The sequence below is a fragment of the Trichosurus vulpecula genome, chromosome 7 (assembly GCF_011100635.1).
Source record: "Trichosurus vulpecula isolate mTriVul1 chromosome 7, mTriVul1.pri, whole genome shotgun sequence".
NCBI lineage: Eukaryota > Metazoa > Chordata > Mammalia > Diprotodontia > Phalangeridae > Trichosurus > Trichosurus vulpecula.
In genome coordinates, this window is record NC_050579.1 from 273,736,248 (window position 1) to 273,760,473 (window position 24,226).

A 24,226-nucleotide genomic window follows, 5' to 3' on the forward strand; every position below is an offset into this window, starting at 1 on the left:
TCTTGTCGTTGAGTCTCCTTTGACTTTTTTTGACCCCATTTGGGTGTGTGTTCCTGTTTTTTTTTGGCAAAGATACTGGAGTGGTTTGTCACTTCCTTCTCCAGCTCATTTACAGATGAGGAAACTGAGGCAACCAGGGTTAAGGATCACACAGCTAGTAAGTGTCTGAGGCTGCATTTGAACTCAGGTCTTCCTGACTCCAGGCCCTGGCTATCCCCGGTGCCCCCCAGATACTCTTGCACACCTAGACAAATCACAGCTATACTGAACCCCTTTGGACCTCACTGTCTTCCTCTGTAATTGAAGGGGTTGGAGTAGATGACCTCTAAGGTATCTTCCAGCCCTCAATCTCTGCTCCTCGATCACTCTGTCCCCTACCCATCCCCAGCAGCCTCCGTTTAGGCTGTTGGTCGGTGGCCTGGGGATGCTCGGAGCTTCTTGTTTCCTCCCTCCCGCTGCCCTAATGGGAGAGACCAGCTCAAGTTTAAATTGGTGACCCTCAGACCCAACTTTACCCAATGCTCCCGAGCTCTCTCCCAGCGCTTCCCTCTCTTTCTCTCCCTGAACGCTCTGGGAGAGGTCCTCCTCTTCCACGATGCCACAATGGCGGGCTGGGAAGGGGAGAAGGGCAGGACAAAACAGAAAGAGTAGAACTGCAGGAACCCAGGAGTGGCCCCCGGGCTCCCTCCCTGCGTTATCCCCTTGGTCTGCACCCCCTCCCCCCCCCCACCCAACCCCAGTGGATCTCCAATCAAGAGCCGATGGGGTTCTGCTGCCCTCTAATGGCAGTGGATGGGTAAGAATGACCTGGCTAAGGCCCTATCAGCTTCTAAAAAGGAAGAGACTGGTGATAGGATCCGGCGCTCGGAGGGACCCTGATAGAGATCATCTACTTCACATCCCTTATTTTACAGAGAGGGAAACTGAGATCCAGGAAGGGGAAATTACTTGCCCAAGGTCATACAGGTGAGAGTCAGTATGTGTTGTGTCTTTAAGATTTCCATGGGTCTCTCTAGACCATTGGATCCTGGCTAACCCCATTCACTCCTTTCCTTTTCCCCTGACCCGTGGTTCCCTACCCTTTGTCATAGCCCTTTGGTTTCCTTCATCTCTATGCCCCAGCGAGGGGGAGGCAGAGTCCCTCCCCTAGTTCCCTTTGTTTCCTGAGTTCCAGGTTCTGATTTTGGCTCCCTGAGTTCTGGGTTTCACTGGAGGTTCCAATTCTGGAAGCCTTTGCCTGGGGTGCCTGGGGTGCCTGTGGTCCAAGCTCCCCACCTGAGGGGGAGCTGGCAAACATGGATTTCCTGGACTTTAGACTCCGAAAGGGCGTGGTGGGCCTGGTCACAGGGGCAGGTGCCATCTACCTGCTCTACAAGGCCCTTAAGGCTGGCATGAGCAACCGGTCATCCTGCTCAACATCTTCACCCGTCTGCATTGCCCGTGAGTTCTAGGGGCTCCTGGGAGAGGGCTCTGTCCCAAGGGGAACCTCCAAATACAAGCGAGTCCTACCAAGGGAGGGCACCAAGGTGACTCCTCCAAGCTCCCATCTCTCCCTCTCTCCCCTCTCCTCTTCTCCGCTGGTATCTGCCCTGCAGCCTCCTAGGCACAAGTTGTCATAGAAAGGCCCCAACAACTAAATCCGACTCAAACAGGAGATCTCAAAGCATGACCTGGTAGGTCTCCACACTGAGTGCCACCTAATATGTGCCGCCCTCCCCCTCTGCCTAGTTTGAGCTTTCTGAGATATCCAATGGAGAGTGGACTAAATTTGGCATCAGCAGCTCCTCAGGAGCCTCACTGCCAGAACCCTCACCTATGTTATCTGTAGGCTTTGGGGCAAACACTGAAGAGGAGTTTCCTCTACCGGAAAAGCCAGGGCTTCCCCCTCCTTGCTCAGATCCCAGGTATATTCCCCCTTTCCTTGGTCACTCTGCACTCCCTCACTCATCCTGAGGCCTGGGATTGGGGACCGCCTAGGCCTGGCCATTGAGCGAGACCGGCATGGAAAGGACTCTGGAGAGCTTCGAAGACTCCTCAACTCGCTGGAAAACAAACAGGATGAGTACTCCAAGGGCATGATCCTTCACAGCATCACCCGGTGTGTCTACTTGTTGGAAGCCGAAGTGAGGAGCAGCCCGGGGAGGGGATGATGGGTGGAGGGAGAGAGAAGGAGGGAGAAAGGAGTGGGTGGGGCCAGGATCCTGAGTGGCTCCTGAAGTTCTGGCCATTGGACTGATACCAACCTGGACCACATCCCAGGAAACCAAGGTGATGGGGGTAGTGGCTAAGAACAACGATTCCTCTCTCCCTCCCTCCTTCCCTCCCTTCCCTTTGAGTGGCAGGGGTCCATTTTTTGTCCCTAGTCTTTGTGTTAGGGAAGGGAGTGGCTATCATGGGAGGCACTGGCCCCAGGGCGCCTTTTTCTCTCCTCCTCCTTCCATGTCCCTCCCACCTTTCACCCCATACAGGCCTCTACCTGCAACTTTGAGGACATCAGGTTGGTGGGCTCCCTGCTCGATGACAAAGACAACAGTGTCAAAATCCAAGCGCTCAATGCTCTGAAGGCTTTCTCTGGTATAAGGAAGTTCAGGCTTAAGATCCAGGTGAACCCAGGGGCAAGTGGTAAAGGGGCAGTCTTGGGGAACACAAGGAAGACAAGAGAGGCTCTAAATCCCCGGAATGCTGGGGTGCCTGGCTTGTTTAAATAAACACTGTAGATATATGCAGGCAGTCCACCCCTTTACCTGTAGTAAAAAGCTTTGTAGCCCTAATAAAAATTCTTGAGTTCCCTAGGCTCTGGAACCTGGGCTTAAGACTGGTCAAAGTCTCCCGTGGCAACACTCAGGGAGGGTGAATAAGGGCTACCGTGATGGGGATGGTGATTTTGCTGATAGAGATTGGCGGGCTGGGTGAGGGCTCCAAATGGGTGGTGAGGGCAGACTGGCAACAGGATTGGGGGCCTGGGAGGAGTACCAGCCATATGTATGAGTCATGCACGCTTAAGTCAAGCATGTTTAACCCGTCTCCAGGATATTAAATTCAGCTCAAGTGTTTTTCCAGCCTGCATGTATGCTCAGCATTGTGTGAAGGCCTGTGAAAAACATAAATGAAATCTAAGACACTGTTTTTTGCTAAGAGCACTTGAGGGAGATGGGATATAAGTTAATGAAAGAATGAACAATAAATATGAAGCCTTAGATAAGTGGTCTTCAACCTTTTGCAGTATTGTAGAAATCTTTCACATGCCCTAATCATGATAGTTAAGTTCGTTCCTTTTCGTCGGGGCCAACTCTTGGTGACCCTATTGGGGTTTTCTTGGCAAAGATACTACTAGAGTGTTTGCCACTTCCTTCTCTAGCCCATTTTGCAGTTGAGGAAGCTGAGGCAGACAGGGTTAAGCGACTCAGCCAAGGACACATAGCTAGTAAGTGTCCGGGATCAGATTTGAACTCAGGAAGATAAGACGTCCTGACCCCAGCCCTAGCACTCTACCCACTGAGCACCCAGCTGCCCTGCTTATGACAGTGGTATCCATTAACTGAAGAAATGCTTAATGGCAAAAAGGCGCCATAGCTTCAGTGTTGAGATCGTCAAATCCAGCTCCCTTATTTTAGAGACGAGGAGGTAGAGGCCTAGAGAGGTGAAATGACTTGTATGTTTAGAACTGGTACAGAACTCAGTGCACATGAGGAAACTGAAGTTGAGAGAGGGCAACCTCAGTAGTTTAAGTGACTTACCCAAGGTCACACAGCCAGGAAGTAGCAGAGAGAGGATTAAAATCTATTTTCTCTTGATTACAAAGCCTTTCCATAGTACCACCCCTGCCTCTCAATACTTTTAAATTAATTTGAATTTTACTTATCACAGTAGTATTTACGTATGTTGGAAAAATATCCATACATTTTTGTTGTTCAGTTGTCTCACTGGGGTCCGACTCTCCATGACTCCATTTGGGGTTTTTTGGCAAAGATCCTGGAACAGTTTTCCATTTCCTTCTCTAGTTCATTTGACAGATGAGGAAACTGAGGCAAACAGGGTTAAGTGACTTGCCCAGGGTCACACAGCTAAGAAGTATCTGAGGCCAGATTTGAACTCAGGAAGATGAGTCTTCCTGCCTCCAGGTGTAGGCACTCTATCCACTGTGCTGCCATACATACGGGTATTTATATATTATTTATTCAATCTACAAAAGGTATGTTTGCTTATTTATCATTCCAAGTCAGATGGTATGCTTTCTGGACATTAAAATAAGGCCAAAATATTAAAATATATGAATTACCTGGTCCCTTGCAATAATTCCAAGACCTTTGCTGGCAGGCTGGGAACTAGGATGCTCTGATTTAAATGGCGGTTGGTTGATTGGGACAGATTGGGTGTGCTAGCGGAGTTCCGAGAAGAATAAGATCCGCATGGACTGGTGTACTCAAGGGAGGTGTCATGGATGTGCATAAAAACTCGAAGCGATGGTTAAGATTTGGGTAAGCAGAGAGGTCAGAAAGGAAGCATTCAAGGAGCAGGGGAATGAACAGTCACAGAATGTCCGGGCTGGAAGGGACTTTCAGGACCATTTACTCCAGTCCCTTCATTCTACATGTGAGGAAGCTGAGGCAAATGTTACCGTTGGTTTGGCTAAAGACACTCACTGAGCTAGTGCCAAAGCCAGGATTGGAACCCAGCTCTTTTCATTCCTACAACAGTGTAAGAGAGGTATATGTTCAGGCAGGGTGAATCAGGACCACCGTGATTTTTTTATTTTTTGCTGGTGGAGATGGAGGGCTGGATGAGAGCTCCAATAGCAGCACCCATTTCCAACAAAAGGTATGTGTCAAGAACCAGTGGGGCATAATGTTTTATAGATGGGGCAGCTAGGTGGTGCAATTGGATAGAGTGCCAGGCCTGGAGGCGGGAAGTCTAATCTTGGTTTTCTTAGATGAAGCAAAGATTTTATTAAGATTTCAGTAAACTTACATAATGGAAATATGTAAATGATATAAAATCCGCACTGACCTCATGACCACCATTACAATACTAACAATAATTGGCAGGGGAGGGACTAGTGAAATAACTTGATCTAGCAGCATAATGGGAACGTTTTAGTAGGACTGAATATATCTACAGATTTTCACACAGTTAGGGGCAAGGCACATTGTGAAATGAGGGCGCAGAGTCATGCAAGAGACAAGACAAAAGGATTGAATTTAACTACATCCTTATTGAGTTGTGCATATTCTCTGGTGTATTGGGTACTTTCATCCTCTCTCCTATGCTTAAAAAAGTGTATTTATACATACATACATATATGTGTATATATTTATACACACGTACATATACCATCTATCTATCTATCTGTCTGTCTGTGTGTCTATATCTATCTATCTCTCTCTATATCTATCTACATCCATCCATCCATCCATCCATCCATCCATCCATCCATCCATCCATCTACCTGTCTGTCCATCCATTCATCCATCCGCCCATCCATCCGCCCATCCATCTATCCATCCATCTATCTATCCATCTATCCATCTATCTATCTATCTATCCGTCCGTCCGTCCGTCCGTCTGTCCATCCATCCATCCATCCATCCCTCTATCTATCATCTATCAATCTATCTACATCCATCCATCTATCCATCCATCTATCTATCTGTCCATCCATTCATCCATCCGCCCATCCATCTATCCATCCATCTATCCATCTATCTATCCATCTATCTATCTATCTATCTATCTATCTATCTATCTATCTATCTATCTATCTGTCTGTCCGTCCGTCTGTCCGTCCATCCGTCCGTCCGTCTGTCCATCCATTCATCCATCCGCCCATCCATCTATCCATCCATCTATCCATCTATCTATCCACCTATCTATCTATCTATCTATCTATCTATCTATCTATCTGTCTGTCTGTCCGTCTGTCCGTCCGTCTGTCCATCCATCCATCCCTCTATCTATTATCTATCAATCTACATCCATCCATCCATGTATGTATGTATGTATGTATCTAGCTATCTATATATCTATGCATGTATGTATGTATCTATCTATCTGTCTGTCTCTCTGTCTGTCCATCCATCCATCCCTCTATCTATCATCTATCAATCTCTCTATCTACATCCATCCATCCATCCATCCACCCATGTATGTATGTATGTATCTATCTATCTATCTATCTAGCTATCTCTGTATCCATGCATGCATGTATGTATGTATTTATGTATCTACCTACCTGTCTGCCCATCCATCCATCCATCCATCCATCCATCCATCCATCCATCCATACGTCCATCCATCCATCCATCCATCCATCCCTCCATCCATCTATCTATCTATGGCAAAGCTTTCCCAAACTACAGAGGTTAGAGTTTCTAAGAGCCTCCCCGCCTCCCCCCAAGTATGGGTTAAGAGATTGGGGTAAGGGAGGAGTAGGAAATGGGGGAGGCAAGCCCATTTAAACATAAAAGGTGCAATTTGTTTTAAAAAACCATAAACATGAATCATATTTACATCTAATACATGCTTTTGCACAGACTAATGACTTTTAATGTGCATCTCTGTACAGAATTCCATTAATAAGTCTAATCTTCTCAAGTTCAAATCTGGCCTCAGACGCTTACTAGCTTGGGTGACTCTGGACAAGTCACTTAACCCTGTTTGCCTCAGTTTCCTCATCTGTGAAAAGAGCTGGAGAAGGAAGTGGCAAACCACTCCAGTATCTTTGCCAAGAAAATGCCAAATGGGGTCACGAAGAGACTGAAACGACTGAACAACAATGTTTAATAGAGAAGAAGGATACAAAATTTGCTGGACTTCACATGCCAGGCTGATGAGTTTAGACTTTACCCTGCTAGGACTAGGGCATTTTGCTGAGTTTTTGAGCAGCCAAGTGACAGTATGAAAACAATGTTTTAGGAAGATTAATTTGGCAGTGAGTGGTACTGTGGACTAATGACTAGAGAGCTGACTTCAGTTTTAGGAAAACCTGGGTTCTAGTCCCACCTCTGACACATACAGCCTATGTGCGACCCTGGGCAAGTCATTTAACCTCTAAGTGCCCCCAGGCAACTCACTGAGACCAAATCGCTGAATGCCTGCCCCTCTGCATTGGTAGGGGGATTTTCCTCAAGGGGAATTGTACCAAGTCCTTTTTTTTTTTTTAACCAATACCATTTTTTTAAAAACCGATTTTACCAATACCTTTACCAATGAACTCTCACACAAGTGCGGATCCAAAATTTGGTTGTAGTATACAGGGGTGCACCTCTTACCCTCTGATTATCTAACTGGCGGGACAATGCGATACAATGGAAAGACTCAGGAGACAGATGACCTGGCTTCAAATCTTGCCTTTTACCACTTGTGTGACCATGGGCAAATCATTTAGCCAGCCTGGGCCCCAGCTTCTTAGCTATAAAATGAGGGGGTTGCACTTGTTGGTCTTTGTAGATCTATGACCCTCTTATTCCTACCCATCTTTCAAGTACCAGCCTAAACCTCACTTCTCCTCTGCCCACTCCAGCCCTTATTAATTCCTCTGAGGGTTTCAGGGTCTGTATTCACATTTGCCACTTAGAATACATTGTCTCTGGCTGTGATCTGCTTCATGTATATGTGTCTTACTTCCCCAGTTAGACTGGGACTGTCATACAGCCGTTAGTATCCCTCTACAGTTGAGCACGTGATCACTGAATAAATATCTCTTTATTAATTTAAGTGGTCTGTTATTATACTCCATTTTAGACTATGAATTCTTTTTTTAAAATATATTTTTATTTATTTTGTTAAATATTTCCCAATTACACATAAAAATTTTTAACATCCATTTTTAAAAATGTTTTCCTATTTTAAATAGGATAATAGATAGAGGGATGGATGGATGGACAGACGGACGGACAGACGGACAGACAGACAGATAGATAGATAGATAGATAGGTGGATAGATAGATGGATAGATGGATGGATAGATGGATGGGCGGATGGATGAATGGATGGACAGACGGACGGACGGATGGACGGACAGATGGACGGACAGACAGACAGATAGATAGATAGATAGATAGATAGATAGATAGATAGATAGATAGATAGATGGATTTAAGCTCCCTCCTTGGGAGCTTGAGAATGATGACCCCAGTGGGGCTTGCTCACCCATTTGGACCTTAGCTCCTCTCTCACCTAGCGTCTGTTGTTTTCACTTAGTCTCGCCTTACTCAGTAATACCTCCTAGCATAGGCATGTTGGTCCTACTAGACTCAACTTACAGGAGACTGGTGAATGGGATGTTCCCAAGCACCTTGGCTGGGGAGAGCACTTGGGGAGGGAAAGCATTGACGGCATCAAGGGCTGGCAGATCTGATCTCAGAGTCAGACTCCTCCTTCTTCCTCTCGCCCAGGAGCATTCCATCAAAGTCCTGGAGCTGATCTCCACCGTGTGGGACTCCGAGCTGCACATCGCGGGCTTGAGGTTGCTCAATGGGTTGCCTCTGCCTGACTTTGCTCACCCGCAGCTCCGTCGGGTGATGCCGTCGCTCATGGAGATCCTGCAGACAGACAGCATCCTGGCCCAGGTACCTGAGGACCACGGTGGTGAGCCGCGCCGTCCTCCATCAGCCAGCCCCTCCCCTGCCCCCAACACACATAGACCGGCCTTTCCTAGTGACTTGGTCAGCCTTTCCCTCCATGCTCCACCGAGTCACTTCTTCCTCCGCCCGCCCTGCACTCCCAAATCTCACACTCGAGTGCGGGCCCTTTCTCAGAGCGCTGGCTTCGGAGCTAAGAGGACCTGGGTCCGAATGTGCAACCTTGGGCAAATCGCTTAAAACTCTCTGAGCCTCATTTTCCTCATCTGTAGTATGAGAGAACTGGATTAGATGGACTCTGAGGTCCTTTCCGGTCTAAATCAATGACTCTGTTAGGAAAATAATAGCCGGCGTTTATATAGCGCTTTAATGTTTGCAAAGCACTTCACAGATATCTCGTTTTAGCCTCACAACAACTCTGTAAGGTAGGTGCTATTATCATTCCCATTTTACAGATGGGGAAACTGAGGCACGAAGAGGTTAAGTGGCTTGCCCAGGGTCACCCAGCCAGTAAGTATCTGAGGCAGGATTTGAACTCAGGACTTCCTGACTCCAGGTTCAGCGCTCTCTCCGCTGCTCCACCTAACTGCCCTAGGTGATATTCTCCCCTCCCCCTTCAGGTCCAAGCAGTTCGACTCCTGAGTCATCTGGCCCAGAAAAACGACCTATTATATGACATCCTTAACTGTCAGGTAAGTCGACTGTCACTCCCAGAGGGCAGCGGGGCAAGGAGCGAGGTCGAAGGTTGCTATGGTTTGTCCTTCATGCTCGAAGCCTTGCGGTTGACTCGGATTCGGGTGAGGGAGGGCTGTGCAGGTCAGCAGCCTCACTTTCTCCTCCAGAGCCATCCCGGTCCAGTGGCCGGGTATTCATCAGGACGACCGAGATGGCCTCTTGCTGCCTGTGTGTCCAGCAGGGGAACAGCTGCTGAACAGGCAGTGCTGAAGGCACTAGGTGCCCAATTTCAATGGTGATTTTCTCTTGCCCCTAACGTGCCTGATTTCTAGGTACATTTCTAATGCCCACATTCAAACCAATTTGATCTCTTCTGCATTTTTCCTCTCTACCTCTACTTCTCTTTTTGCAGGGGGAAGGCTGGGCAGTTGGGGTTAAGTGACTCTAGGTCTGCTTCTAAAAATTCTCATCGCAGTGAATTGCTACGTGTCCAACTGTCCTTTAGCAGTCAGGGAATTTAGAGGGAAATGGGACCATACGGAGCGGGAGACGGAGGGAAGGGGTGCTGATTAGAGCTTCTCAGTGTGGAAGAGAGTTGAACAGATCTTGTCCATCCCCCTCCCCCTATAATGCGTAGCACTAAAACCAGTCTGAAGAGGCAGAGGGGAGAAGTGGCTTTGTTTAGAAGGCGTTACCACTGCAAACCTAAAACTCTGAAGGTTTGAAGCAGAAAAGACGTAGCCCCCATGCTATCCCTCCCGTAGCTAAAACTCTATGGAGATGGGTAAGGGAAGACGCGGTAGACTTAGTTTATTTTTATTTTATTTTTTCCCAATTACATGTAAACGAAAATTTTTAACATTCTTTAAAAAATTATTTCAAATTATATATTATATGATGTAATATTTTATATATTATAATGTTATACCAATTATTCATACAGATTATAAATTCATAAACATATACCATTACATAATATTTTACATGTTATATATTCCTTCCCTTCTCTTCCCCCCTCCTTGAGGAGGCAAGCAATTTGATACAGATTACACATGTGTAGTCTACAACACAGTTCCATATTAGCCATGAGAAGGAAACTGAGGCAGGTAGAGGTTAAGTGACTTACCCAAGGTCACACAACTAGTATGTGTCTGAGGTTGGCTTTGAACTCAGGTCTTCCTTACCTCAAGCCTAGCACTCAATAGCTGCCTTGAGGTGGGGTAAACTTAGAGGGGTCACCAGAATAAGGGAGTTGGTAGTGAGATGGCAAAATGTAAAGACTGCCCAAGTTGGAGTCAGGAGAATTGAGTTATGGTCCTGGCTCTAAGAGCTGTTTGACTCTGGGCAAGCCACTTGTCCCCTCTGAGCCTCAGTTTTTTTCATCTGTAAAATGGGAGTATGATACCTGTACTACTTATCTCATAGGACTTTATCATGAGTAAAGTCCTTGGTAAATATTCAAAGCCATAGAAATATGACTAATTTTTTGTCCTTTTCTCTAACCTTTCCTTGCCACCCACCCCACCCCATTAGGTACATAGCAATTTCCTGAACCTATTCCAGTCCACACAACCTGGGAGCCTGCTGTTTGAGGTGCTAGTGTTTGCAGAGCGACTGAGTGAGGGTCGGAGTTCTCCCCATTACCGAGCAGTGAACTGGCAGTATAATGAACAATCTTTGCATGAAGCGCTCTTTGGGGATGAGTCCCGCCTGGCTGACAGGCTGCTGGCTCTGGTCATTCATCCGGAGGAGGAGGTGCAGATTCAGGCCTGCAAGGTTATCGTCAGCCTGCAGTGCCCTCAGGATTTCAGCAACCGGCCCTCTTCCTGCCATGAAACCAATTCCTACTTTAATGAAGGGGATGCCAGTTAAGGAGAAACCAATAAATGTCATATGGGAGAGAAAGAGAAAAAAACAACAACAAAGAAACGGGGATGGGGGTGGGGATACATGAGAAGAGGCAGCATTTGTTCCAAATCAGAGCTCCAAAGAGCCTCCAGAAGTCATCTTGGCCAATCCCAGTCCCCAGGGAAGAACAACCTGTGCGTCAACCCCCTAAACATTTTCCTCCTTAGCATGAAATACAGAGAGCACTGGATTTGGAGTCAAAGGACCTTGGTTCAAATGTCGGCCCTGCCCCTGATATCTGGGTGATCGTGGGCCTGAGTGTGGTACAGAGAATGTGGGTTCCAGTCCCAGATCTCTCACTGTGTGTGAGGCCTTGGGCAAGTCACATCATCTCATCTGTTGGTCAAAATGGCCTTTCAGGTGGTCTCTAAAGTCTATAATACTGTTATTTTCTCCATGAAAAACCCAGAAATTCAAAGACAAGAATTCATCTCCTTCCTCCATTCCCTCTCCCAGCACCCAGAAACACCCTTTTGGATAAGTTATCTTATGTCTTCCAGAATCCATTTTTCTTTTTATTTATTTATTTATTTTTTAAAGATTTGGATCACTTCCTAAATTTCCAAATATGGAGTCAGGGCTTGTGCCCTGCATGTCCATGTACATGCGCTGCACAGCGGGCACTGCACATCCATGGACACGCGCTGCACACTGGGCACTGCATGTCCATGGACATGCACAGGACTTGGGGACCAGACCAAAAGATTTGAAGACCAGGTGAATATCATCAAATGTATATAAAGAGTTAGAATAGAGACCTGCTAGTCCAATCTCATTTTATAGAGCAGGGATCAGAGGCCAAAGTGAGGTGACTTGTCGAAGGTCCTTCAGTTAGAGGCACAGCTGAGTCTACAATCCAGGTCTCCTGATTTCCAGTGGACTGCTAGTTGGTAGCATCACAATATTTCTTCCTTGTTGGTACTGGTGGGGGTGGTTCTTTCGTTCTCAAAGAGGACACCAAGAGGGTGATGTTTTGACTTGAAAGTGAATTGTATTTAAGTGAGGCGGAGTGATGTAAGGTTATCAGCCTTACTCTCTTCCTGGGCCATTGGAGTCCAGTGGCAAGACATAGATCAAGATGAATGGCAGTGGCCCCCATTAGTCTTGGTTATACCGAGGCAGAATGACATGATGGAAAGAATCACTAGATTTGAAGTCAGAGGACCTGTGTTCGAATGCTGACTTCATCACCTGTTACCTTGGGCAAGTAAAAGCCTCTCAGGGTCTCAACTTCCTCAACTTTGAAAGGAAAGGGTTGGATTAGATGCTCTGGAAGGTCTCTTACAGATTCAAACCTATGATCCTAAGAAACTCAGACTTTGGGGAGTAAACTGGCTATTCTAGTCTGAACCACTTGGGGACGAGGCCAATTCTTGGGAAATGCCTCCTAAAAATTGTCCTTCCCCCTGAATCCATGGCTTGCTTCCTCCCAGCTCTGCTCTTCTGTGCAGATGGGGCCTTGCCCCTTTTAGGGACTCAGAAAGGATTTGAAGAAGGAAAGAGGCATAGATATGAGGAGAGACCCAGCTCAGAGTCACTATGTCCTTTTGTCCTAAGACATCAATTCTGATCTCTCTTCAGGTGATGCCCCATTCCACAATCTACTGAAATCTACCCTGGATCTTAGGCACATCCTTTCAAATCACGAGAGACTACTGTTGTGTTTCTTTTGCTAACCAACTACAAAATATATTAGTTCAAGCGCATGTAGGATGGGGGTGTCATGGAGTGGCTCAAAGGGAGGCACAATTGACATCTCTAGCCTCTTTTGCCTCTACCCTCCGAGGGAGACTTCATTTCCTGCCGAGAAGGGAAACAGGAATTTGGGGCCGGAAGCTTGGCCACTCTGCTCTCCTCAGAGAGAGGGTACCGGGCTAGAATATCTGTTTGCTTCCTTTAGTATCCTTAGTCTGGGAAATGGGACGTTCAAGTTCAAGTTAAACTTCGTATTGCTAACCATTAAAGGGGAAAGGAGGACCCGGGCTTTAAGTGCAAGGTTTGACTTCCCTTCAAATAACAGTTCCAAAATGAACGTACATTACCATTAGCAAAGAAACCTATTTATCCAAATCGATAGCAAAATGGACATTGGAGAAAGTATGCACAGGAGAACACATACCAGACAATACAGAGCAAAGGAGCTCTCCCATTATGAAGCGACTCTTCATCCAAGCGAGTCTCTGGTCTTATCCAAGGGGAAGTTCCCTGAAGGCTCTGAAAGTAGGCTGGGGATAGAGACGTGATAGAGAATGCCAGCTTCTCCATGTTAGATACGTCCCAGAGTCGTTTACTTCAGCTACCTGAAGTGGAGTGTCATTTTCCATCTTCTTTCTCAGAGCTAGAAGCCAGAAGTGCCCTAAGCCCCAAAAGAGGGCTCTGTCTCTCTCTCTGTCTCTGTCTCTCTCTGTCTGTCTCTCTGTTTCTCTCTCTCTGTTTCTCTCTCTCTCTCTCTCTCTGTCTCTCTGTCTCTCTCTCTCTCTCTCTCTGTCTCTTTTTCTCTCCCCTCTCTGTGTCTGCCTCTCTCTTCTGTCTCTCTCTTTCTCTGTCTGTCTGTCTCTGTCTCTGTCTGTCTCTCTCTCTGTCTCTGTCTCTCTGTCTCTCTGTCTCTCTGTCTCTCTCTCTCTCTCTCTCTCTCTCTCTCTTTGTCTGTCTCCTCTTCTCTGTCCTCCACTCTCTCCTCCCCCACTTTCTCCCTCAAACTTCACCCATCCACCCAGATCCTTACATGTGTACAGGGCATTGATTTCAATGATGAGTCTCATACCAATGGGCTTCGGTACTTGGGTTACAAAAGTAAAAAAAACCCATTTCATTAATTGGCATAGTAAATTGTGACATCAAAGTCCTCTTCTCACTCATAGATACTGCACCACCATTAGGAGAGGGGGCACCTGTAGGGAATAGGTGGGACTAGGGACCATGTGTGGCCAGGGTGACTCACACTTCTGCCTGCAAAGTCACTGATGTCCTCCGATGAAGTCGTCAGGTAAGCTTGTTGGTTCTAGGTTGGGGTTCTCTGCTGACCTGTTCTGTGCCACACAACTCCATGGGCATCTCCGCTAACTTTCTCTCCATTGCTCTAAGCTGACTCTGCTCTTTGCTGTCATCTGCTGGTTTTCACCTGTTCTTTAAATTCTTCTCTGCCCCCTGCACTTTTGTGGTGGGGTGTCTAGTGTCGCTTTAGATGATAGCGCCAGGGGCTATTTCAGCTCTTTAGTGATGGAATCTTTAGTATTTAATGTTGTCTTTTAAAATCACTTTGTTTCACTTTTTCTTACTAATCCCTGACCCTAATCCACACTGTCACTTGGGGTTAGAAAATTCCTGTCAATGTTTTCTCACTACTGTCATGCCAGTTTTGATTCATGAAAAGCTCACTTTGGAAACAGCGCCAGAAGGGTCTGGGTTTAGTTGGCAACTCTTATCCTATTTTACTGCCAAAATGAAACTGCTGTCCAGCCTACAAAAAACAACAAACCAAGAATCGCCCTTACCTGTTCTATTTTTAATGGATTCATGCCATTCTAGATACTTAGACTGTGTGAGTGATGGCCTTTGTGATATACAATTCCCTTTCTTAATGGTCACAAACTATTCCTTTCGAAATTTATTCTAGAATTTTGCCAGAATTGCATGGTTTGAAGATTTCATCCTTTTCTCTTTTTAAAAAATCAGAACACTTGCCACTCATTAGGCCTACCACACTTCCTATTCTGCATTATTTAAAAAAGATCCCTGATAATGCAGTAGGAACTACGCTCACCAGTTGTTTATCTCAGAATCCTTGGACATGGTTCATCTAAGCGTGACAACTGGAGCTAAGTAAAGGGTGCTCTCTTAGGTAGAAAATGTGGCCAGGAGAGTCTGGTCAACATGAAGAGGCAAAAGCATTGAGCTTTGTTTGGCACTCTGGGTGCATCTGGTAGGTGGCATGGTGGGATAGAGTGCCGGGCCTGGCACCAGGAAGACTTGAGTCCAAATCTGGCCTTAGATATTTACTAGCTGGGGGACCCCGAGCAAATCACTTCGCCCTGTTTGCCTCATCTGTAAATTGAGCTGGAGAAGGGAATGGCGAACCTCTCCAGGATCTTTGCCAAGAGAACCCCCAAACAGGGTCACCAAGAGTCAGACACAACTGAAATGACTGAACAATAACAGCAATGTAAAGTATGGCCATGGCCATTAACATCTTACTGAGATCATAGCACCACAGGGTAATGGATTTAGAGCTGAAAGTCGCCTGGAGGCCATCTGGTCCAGTAACCACATTTTAGAGATGACTGAGCCTATCTCCTTGATAAGGTCCTGTCAGTATCTTCAGCCTTGGAATGTTGTAGCAAGTAGGTGGTACAGCAGATAGAACCTGGGACCAGGAGTCAGGACGACCTGAGTTCAAATATGGACTCAAAGCTAGCTGTGTGACCTTGGACAAGTCACTTAACTTCTATTTGCCTCAGTTTCTTCCATTGCATTACCTCCTGGGGTTGTTGTGAAGATAAAACGAGATGAGCTTTTTAAAGTACTTTGCTATTATGATGACGATGACGAACCCACTTAGAATGAGTGATTAAGTCTCAGCATTGGGGATCAGCTCGAGCTGCTGTGGCAGTGAGTTCCACCTTTGTCCTGGATCAGCACTGCAGACAGAACTGTCAGAGACAGTGAGGTAGTGAGTTAGTTTAGAGATAACCAGAAGAGAACTAAAAGCAATCTGAATCCCTGGGTGGAGAGGGGGCAGGGTAAAGCCTCTGTGTCCCCATAGCCTCCATCCAGGGAGCCTCTGATCCCAGCTGGGTGGATGCAGTGGAAACGTTTCTTCGCCAAGCTGTTCAATACATCCTTTAAACCTCCTGCTCTGATTGGAGAGGGTGGAGGATGGACAGAGGAGAGCTCCTCCCAGACCCTCCATTTGCAGAGGGCACCTAGGGCAGCCATCTCTTTGTTTCTCATCTGGCCACACTCCACTCCACCATGTAGTTGTCCAAGACTGGGGTGGGGGTGGGGGCAGGGAAGAATTTCTACCCAGCTTTTCAGGACCAGCTCAAGTCTCATTCCCAGGCGGGCAGTGGCCCAGACTCACCACGCTCCCTCAATTCCTTTCCTTCTCCCATCTTGTGCTCCTCAAATTTTCTCCCTCCACCCATCCTTCACCTGCCTGTGTTTTCAGAGCTCCTTTAACCTTCGAATCCTTAGCTGCTAAGCCTAGTGGTAGGAGGCTGACGTGTCTAGTGCGTGCCACCTTTTTTATTCAGAGGTCATTTCTTCATTCATTCTTTCATTTGACAGTCACCGAGTGCCAACTGAATTGAACAGACACTTATTAGGTAACCGTTATATATCAGGCACTGTGCTAGATACTGGGAAAGAAACAGACAAAAATGAAACTGTTGCCAGCCTTGGGAGCTCACATTCTCCATGACTGGATCATATCTAGCAGTCATTTTGATCTCACTGAACATGAAGCCGTGTGTTCATTTAGTTCAGAGTCTCTTCACAGAATCACAAATTTAAAGTAGAAGGAAGCTTCCTCTTTTTACGGATGAGGAGGTATGTTCTAGAGAGGCTGTTATTTGCCCCCAGTCACACAGGTGGTAGGTAACAGAGCTAATATTTAGACCTAGGTTCTCTGACTCCCAAACCAGCACACGCTCCAATGTATGAGACTCCTTCTTTGTCAGTTCTTCGCAGACTTTTTTTCCATCCTTTGCAAAAGATTCTGATGCCAGGCTTGGTGGCAAATGCAGCTATCTAGGAGACTGAGGCTGGTAGATCTCTTGAGCTTAGGAGTTCTGAGCTGTAGTGGGCTACACCAATCAGGTGTCTGCACTAAATTTGGCCTCAGTATGGTGAGCCCTTGGGAGCAGGAGGCCAATAGGCTATATAGGGAGGATTAAACCAGCCCAGGGCAGAGATGGAGCAGGTTAAAACTCCCGTGTTGATTAATAGTGGGATCAGGCTCATGAGTAGCCCCTACATTTCTAGCCTGTGTTTAAAAAAATAAAAGCTGGCAAACAAACTGAGGGCAACTTCATGATGACCTGTTTGCTTATTTTTATTTTTGGATACTGCAAGAAACAATGGCCAGATATTTAATGACTGCTTTTTAATGTATATATTTGTTTTTTTTAAATTATATGTTATTAATATATTTTCTTTCATCAGCTAAACTTCTCTCCATATCCTATTTCCTCTCCCTCCCAGAGAGTCATCCCTAATTACAGTTATAAAAAAAGAGGAAAAAATCAGCCAAATCAATCAACATATTGGAAAAAATCTGACAGTATATGCAATGTTCCACACCAATGGACCTGACTGACTGTTCTTGCTGCTGAGCAAGAAATCAATAGAAGCATGAGGGGCAAATAGACAACACTGATCACCATAGTAGCCCCTTAACATTGTAACAGCAACAAGTTACACCACTGTCTCCCCTCAAATACTTTTCCTTTCTCTGATTTCTAAAACTCACTCTTAGAGCTTTATGCTTTTAACTGAAAGTTCTGGCTTCTATTAAAATAAAATGTTAGCCCTGGGTGGATAGAGTAAAGGGGGGGGACACTTTCATCTGTTTTTAGTCATTTATACCTCAGTGTGAACAAAGAAACTTTTTTTTAAATAGAGGATCATGGCCAGAGAACAAGAAGAAAGTGACTGGTCTCTTGGTGATATCTACAACAGAACAAGGAAGGGGTACGAATAACATATCAACACTATCTAAAAAGGCTGTCTCAGGAAGAGAAATTGTAAGGGATGAGCAGTCACTTGTTTATGCATTCAATAAGCATTTATTAAGTGCTTACTGAGTTTGTGACATTGAGCTAAGCATGGGGAATAGAAAAGCAAAGATGAAGGAATCTCTTTAGGGAAAACAACATGAACGCAGATAATTAATTGCAAAACATATACAAAATAAGTACAAAATAATTTAGTGGGGTAAGGGGGCACTAGTAACAGGTAGATTAGGATCGACCTTGTGTAGAAGGTAACTTTTGAGCTAAGCTTTGAAAGAAACTAAGGAATCTGAGAGAAAGAGGTCAGGAGGTGCTATATTCCTGTATGTCTCAGGGCTTGGTGGGTGGGGTGCTCTCTTTTACCCAGAAGCTTTGGTTCTGGATTCATATAGACTAGGTTCAGTCCTGGGGCATCTGGTCTCAAAGAGAGAATTTAGGCTCTTCTCACACTTTCTGACTTGTTATGCCTCTAGATCTAGGGAAAAAGTCTCTTAAAGCTTGGATGTGTTATATGTCTGGGGTTTTACAAAAGTTATTAATAGGGTCCTTTCCAGAAAGGTATTCAATGTCCAAAGTAGGTCAGGTATGGGACAGCTATTTATGCTTCCATTAGAAAAAAAGAAAGGCTTAAAACACAAAAGGTTCATAAACATTCATTGACAAATAGTTAAAACATTTGTACTCTCCCAGGACATTGATACTTAAAACACGAAAAACTTTATGTGACTGTTGAGCAGACATTTCACTTTTAATTCAGATCTGCAGTGACTCAGTAACTCTATAAAGATTCAAATCTTTGAGTCAGCTATGACTATGCATGGTACGTATCATTCTCCCAGTGGTTTTCATCTTCCTCTTTTGAGAAATATTGTATTAGATATAAGAAGTCCCTCCCACTGGGCAGCCATCACCTAGATCCAGGAGCTTTTGACCTCTTAAACTTACAAAGTGTGTGTCAAGGCTGGAAATACCCATCTCAGGATCAACTGTTCATTCACTGTGCTCAGAGAAAGAACCATAGAACACAAGAGGTAGTCAGAGGTTTTAGGTCTGGTCTCAGTCTTGCCTAGAACATAATTTCACTGCCATGTGTGAACAGCTGCTATAATAAACGGGTGAGGTTAGGGACTTACAGTGTGTCTTCCCTTTTTAATTTTTTAAACTTTATTATTTATTTTTAACATTCTTTCCTTTTTAAACTTTGAGTTCCAGATTCTGTCCCTCCCACCCTCTCCCCCACTTACTAGAAAGTCAAGCAATATATCATTTATATATATGAAATAATGCAAAATATATTTCTGTATTAGCCATATATTTTATAAATCAAGAAAAATAAAGTAAGAAAAGTACACTTCAATTTGCACTCAGAGTCCATCAGTCTCTTTGTGGAGGTGGATAGCATTTTTTTCATCATGAATCCTTTAGAATTGTCTTGGATCACTGTACTGACCAGAGTAGCCAAGCCTTTCACAGTTGATCATCATTACAGCATTGCTGTTAGCGTGCACAACGATCTCTCGGTTCTTCTCCCTTCACTTTGTGTCAGTTTATCCGGGTCTTGCCATGTGCATGTCTTCCTTTGATTGAACCCAGGCAGGAAAGAGAGTGAGTGGCCCCCGTAGGAATCTTTTGTCTGCCTCGAAGTTCGGGTTTAGCAGCTAACCCAAAAGGTTCATCTCTACCTTGAGAAAAGGAGACCAGAAACAGGACCGGTACATGCTCCGAAGCTGACATGAGATTGCATCAGCCAAATACACTGTACATTCTCATAAGGACTGGGTCCATTGGCCAGTCACAGTCCCTAGTTACATTTCTATATATACTTGCTCTCACCACCCATTAAAACAGAAGGTCCTTGCAAGTAGGGGTTGTTTCATTTTTTAAATTAATAACCCCAGTACCTAGCACAGTGCCTAGAACATAGTAGGGACTTAATAAAAATTGAATAATTGGTAGATTGAATATAGCTAGCCAAGCAGGTGAACTTTTTTTGGATAGTTTTAAAATTAAAATATACACATTTTGTTGTTCAGCTGTTTCAGTTGTTTCCAACTCTTTGTGATGCTATTTGGGGGTTTCTTTTTTTCTTTTAAATGGTATTTTGTTTTTCCAATTACATGTAAAGACAATTTTTAACATTTTTTAAATAAAATTTTGAGTTCTAAATTTTCTCCCTTCCTCCCCTCCCTCTTCCCTAAGGCAGTAAGCAATTTGATATAGGTTATATATGTGCAATCATGCAAAACATATTTCCATGTTAGTCATGTTGTGAAAGAAGGCAGAAAAAACCACACAAAAATAAAGTGAAAAACAGTATGCTTTGATCTGCATTCAGACTTCATCAGTTCTTTCTCTGGATGTGGATAGCATTTTTAATCATGAGTCCTTTGGAATTGTCTTGGATCATTGTATTGCTGAGAATAGTTGTCATTCACACCTGATCATCATACAATATTGCTGTTACTGAGTACACTGTTCTCCTGGTTCTGCTCATTTCACTTTGCATCAGTTCATAGTAGTCCTTTCAGGTTGTTCTGAAATCGTATAGCACAATAATATTCCATTACATTCATATACAATTTGCTCAGCCATTCCATTTGGGGTTTTCTTGGCAAAGATACTGGAGTAGTTTGCTATTGCCTTCTCCAGCTCATTTTACAGATGAAGAAACTGAGGCAAACAGGATCAACTTGCCCATGACTTTCCTGACTTCAGGCTTGGCAGTCTCTCTGCTGCACCACCTAACTGCCACACACAACATAGCAATCAAGTAATAGGTCTCCCAACAGGCAGTAAACATACCAGCTTTTTAGCAGGTTTCTCTATGCATATACATTCACCTACACAATGAAAAAAAGTGGGGGGGAATGAATGAAGTATCCCTTATTTCAAGTTAGCAGAAAGTTTTCAGTATAAATTCATTTCTCTTTTTTAAAAATTAAGTTATTTTTAGTTTTCAACATTCACTTCCATAAGATTTTTTTTTGGAAGGCATAAGGCAGGGCAATTGGGGTTAAGTACCTTGCCCAAGGTCACACAGCTAGTAAGTGTGTGAGGCTGTATTTGGACTCAGGTCCTCTGGACTCCAGGGCTGGTGCTCTACTCATTGCACCACCTACTGCCCCCACTTCCATAAGATTTTGAGTTTCAAATTTTCTCCCCCTTTCTCTCCTCCCCCCTCCCCCAAGATGGCATGTAATCTGATATGGGCTCTACTTACACATTCATATTAAATGTATTTCCACATTAGTCATGATGCAAAGAAGAGTTAGAACTAATGGGAGGAACCACAAAAAAGAAGAAACAAAAGAGAAGGAGAGCAAATAGTATGCTTCCATCCCTCTTTCTTTATGTAATACTATTTAACAGATGGCATCATATCCTTAATTTCCCATTCATGTTTGAGTAATTTAATTGTGTTTTTGTATGAACGTGAGGAGCGGCAAGAAAACCAGTTTGGTTGAATTGTAAAGTGCAGCAAGAAAGGCTAGAAAGGCGGGTGGGGGCCAGATTGTGAAGGGTTTCAAATGCCAAGCAAAGGCATTCACACACATTTGATCTTCGAGTCCTTAGGGAGCCACTGGAGTGTGTTGAGTAGTGGGGTGACATGGGTTAGAGATATACTTTAGGCAAATCAGTTTGACAGCTGTGTGGAGGATGGGCCAGAGAAGGGGAGAGACCAACTAGGAGGCTATTGTCATAGTCTAGGCAAGAGGCGTGATGAGGTAGGATAGTGACGAGAAGGGGGCTGTGGGAGGTAAGATGTGGAGACAGAAATGGATATCAGGATGAGTGAAAATGAAGAGTTGAGAATGACACAGGCTGGGGGTACCTTCGAAAGAAAGAGGGCAGTAAGGAAGAAGGTGGGTTGGGGGGGTGTTGATGTAATGAAATGTTCGAGGTAGATCACAACCCATCCATGGCTGCTCGTCTTTTGAGGGTCTATCCCATCAAAAGCGAAAAGACCGCCCTTTGTGGGTTGCCTGCCACAGTCAGGAGGTGATAAGGGGCAAGGGCTGGGTCTTCAGGGAGTTTTTCTCAATGGAAGCTTTATTATACTTATAGGGAACAAACATTTATTAAATGTCTGCTGTGTGCCAGGTACTGTGCTAAGGTGCTTTTCCAATATTATCTCATCTGAATATTATTATTATTCAGATATCTCATCCTCATTAACAGCCTTGGGAGGAAGGTGCTATTAGCATAATTACTGTCAATAATATATCATTTTTTCCAATTACATATAAAGAGAGTTTCAACATTCATTTTTTATAAGATTTGGATCTCCAGGGGGCGGAGCCAAGATGGCGGCTGGTAAGCAGGGACTGGAGTGAGCTCCGTACCGAGCCCCTCCAAAAACCTATAAAAAATGGCTCTGAACCAATTCTAGAATGGCAGAACCCACAAAACAGCAGAGGGAAGCAGGGCTCCAGCCCAGGACAGCCTGGATGGTCTCTGGGTGAGGTCTATTCCACACGGAGCTGGGAGCTGGGAGCTGGGAACAGAGTGGAGCAGAGACCAGCCTGAGTGGCGTGGACCATCCAGACCAGAAGCTGGGCGGAGGGGGCCCTAGCGCCCTGAATACGTGAGCTGCGGCAGTTACCAGACCCCTCGACCCACAAACACCAAAGACTGCGGAGGTTAGTGGGAAAAGCTGCGGGAGTGGAAGGAGTTCACGGTTCGGCTTCCAGCCCCGGGGGCAGGGGAGGTGGGGCAGCTACAGCTGTTGTTACTTCCGGCCCCAGGCCCACGTGGTGGGAGAAATTAAGTGGCGGATCACAGCAGGGGTGTACAGCCTGCTGAAGATCTAAGCCCAGTTCGGGTTGGGGGTTGGGGAAGGAGCAGTGCTGGTGTGGCAGAGCTGGCACCTCCCCCCCAAACGTGGAACATAGAACTCTGTAATCTACAAGCAGTCATACCCCACTGAAAAACTCAAGGGTCAAGTTAGCTGGCTGGGAATATGGCCAGGCAGCGAAAACGCACTGAGATTCAGTCTCAGACTTTGCATTCTTTCTTTGCTGACAAAGAAGACCAAAACATACAGCCTAAAGAAGTCAATAAAGTGCAAGAGCCTACACCAAAAGCCTCCAAGAAAAACATGAGCTGGTCCCAGGCCATGGAAGAGCTCAAAAAGGATTTGGAAAAGCAAGTTAGAGCAGTAGAGGAAAAATTGGGAAGAGAAATGAGAAGAATGTGAGAAAACCATGAAAAACAAGTCAATGACTTGCTAAAGGAGACCCAAAAAAATACTGAAAAATACACTGAAGAAAACAACACCTTAAAAAACAGACTAACTCAAATGGCAAAAGAGCTCCAAAAAGCCAATGAGGAGAAGAATGCCTTGAAAGGCAGAATTAGCCAAATAGAAAAGGAGGTCCAAAAGACCACTGAAGAAAATACTACTTTAAAAATTAGATGGGAGCAAGTGGAAGCTAGTGACTTTATGAAAAATCAGGATATTATAAAACAGAACCAAAGGAATGAAAAAATGAAAGACAATGTGAAATATCTCCTTGGAAAAACCACTGACATGGAAAATAGATCCAGGAGAGAGAATTTAAAAATTATTGGACTACCTGAAAGCCATGATCAAAAAAAGAGCCTAGATATCATCTTTCAAGAAACTATCAAGGAGAATTGCCCTGATATTCTAGAGCCACAGGGCAAAATAGAAATTGAAAGAATCCATCGATCGCCTCCTCAAATAGATCCCAAAAAGAAATCTCCTAGGAATATTGTCGCCAAATTCCAGAGCTCCCAGATCAAGGAGAAAATACTGCAAGCAGCCAGAAAGAAACAAATTTGAGTACTGTGGAAACATAATCAGAATAACCCAAGATCTGGCAGCTTCTACATTAAGAGATCGAAGGGCTTGGAATGTGATATTCCGGAGGTTAATGGAGCTAGGATTAAAACCTAGAATCACCTACCCAGCAAAACTGAGTATCATGTTCCAAGGCAAAATATGGATTTTCAATAAAATAGAGGACTTTCAAGCTTTCTCAGTGAAAAGACCAGAACTGAATAGAAAATTTGACTTTCAAACACAAGAATCAAGAGAAGCATGAAAAGGTAATCAAGAAACGGAAATTGCAAGGGACTTACTAAAGTTGAACTGTTTTGTTTACATTCCTACATGGAAAGATGATGTGTATGATTCATGAGACCTCAGTATTAGGGTAGCTGAAGGGAATATGCATATATATATGTTTATGTATATATATAAGTGAATGTGTATGTATGTATGTATCTATGTGTATATGTATGCATGTGTATGTATGTATATATATATGTGTGTGTGTATATATATATATATATATATATATATGTAAA

General features: G+C 44.7%; 1 protein-coding gene across 1 annotated transcript; it reads left to right on the forward strand.

The window, feature by feature from the left end:
* Positions 1-1,295: 1,295 nt before the first annotated feature.
* Positions 1,296-11,357, forward strand: ARMC12 (armadillo repeat containing 12). The gene is made up of 6 exons (XM_036768964.1): positions 1,296-1,440; positions 1,978-2,123; positions 2,469-2,603; positions 8,394-8,567; positions 9,200-9,271; positions 10,788-11,357. The coding sequence occupies exons 1-6, from the start codon at positions 1,296-1,298 to the stop codon at positions 11,124-11,126; spliced, it is 1,011 nt and encodes a 336-aa protein (XP_036624859.1). The 3' UTR covers positions 11,127-11,357.
* The last annotated feature ends 12,869 nt before the right edge of the window (positions 11,358-24,226 follow it).

Coding starts and splice junctions, on each gene's coding strand:
- ARMC12 (XM_036768964.1), top strand. CDS start 1,296: ATGGATTTCCTGGACTTTAGACTCCGAAAGGGCGTGGTGGGCCTGGTC. Junction 2,604..8,393: donor AGTTCAGGCTTAAGATCCAG/GTGAACCCAGGG, acceptor CCTCTCGCCCAG/GAGCATTCCATCAAAGTCCT. Junction 9,272..10,787: donor ATGACATCCTTAACTGTCAG/GTAAGTCGACTG, acceptor CCACCCCATTAG/GTACATAGCAATTTCCTGAA.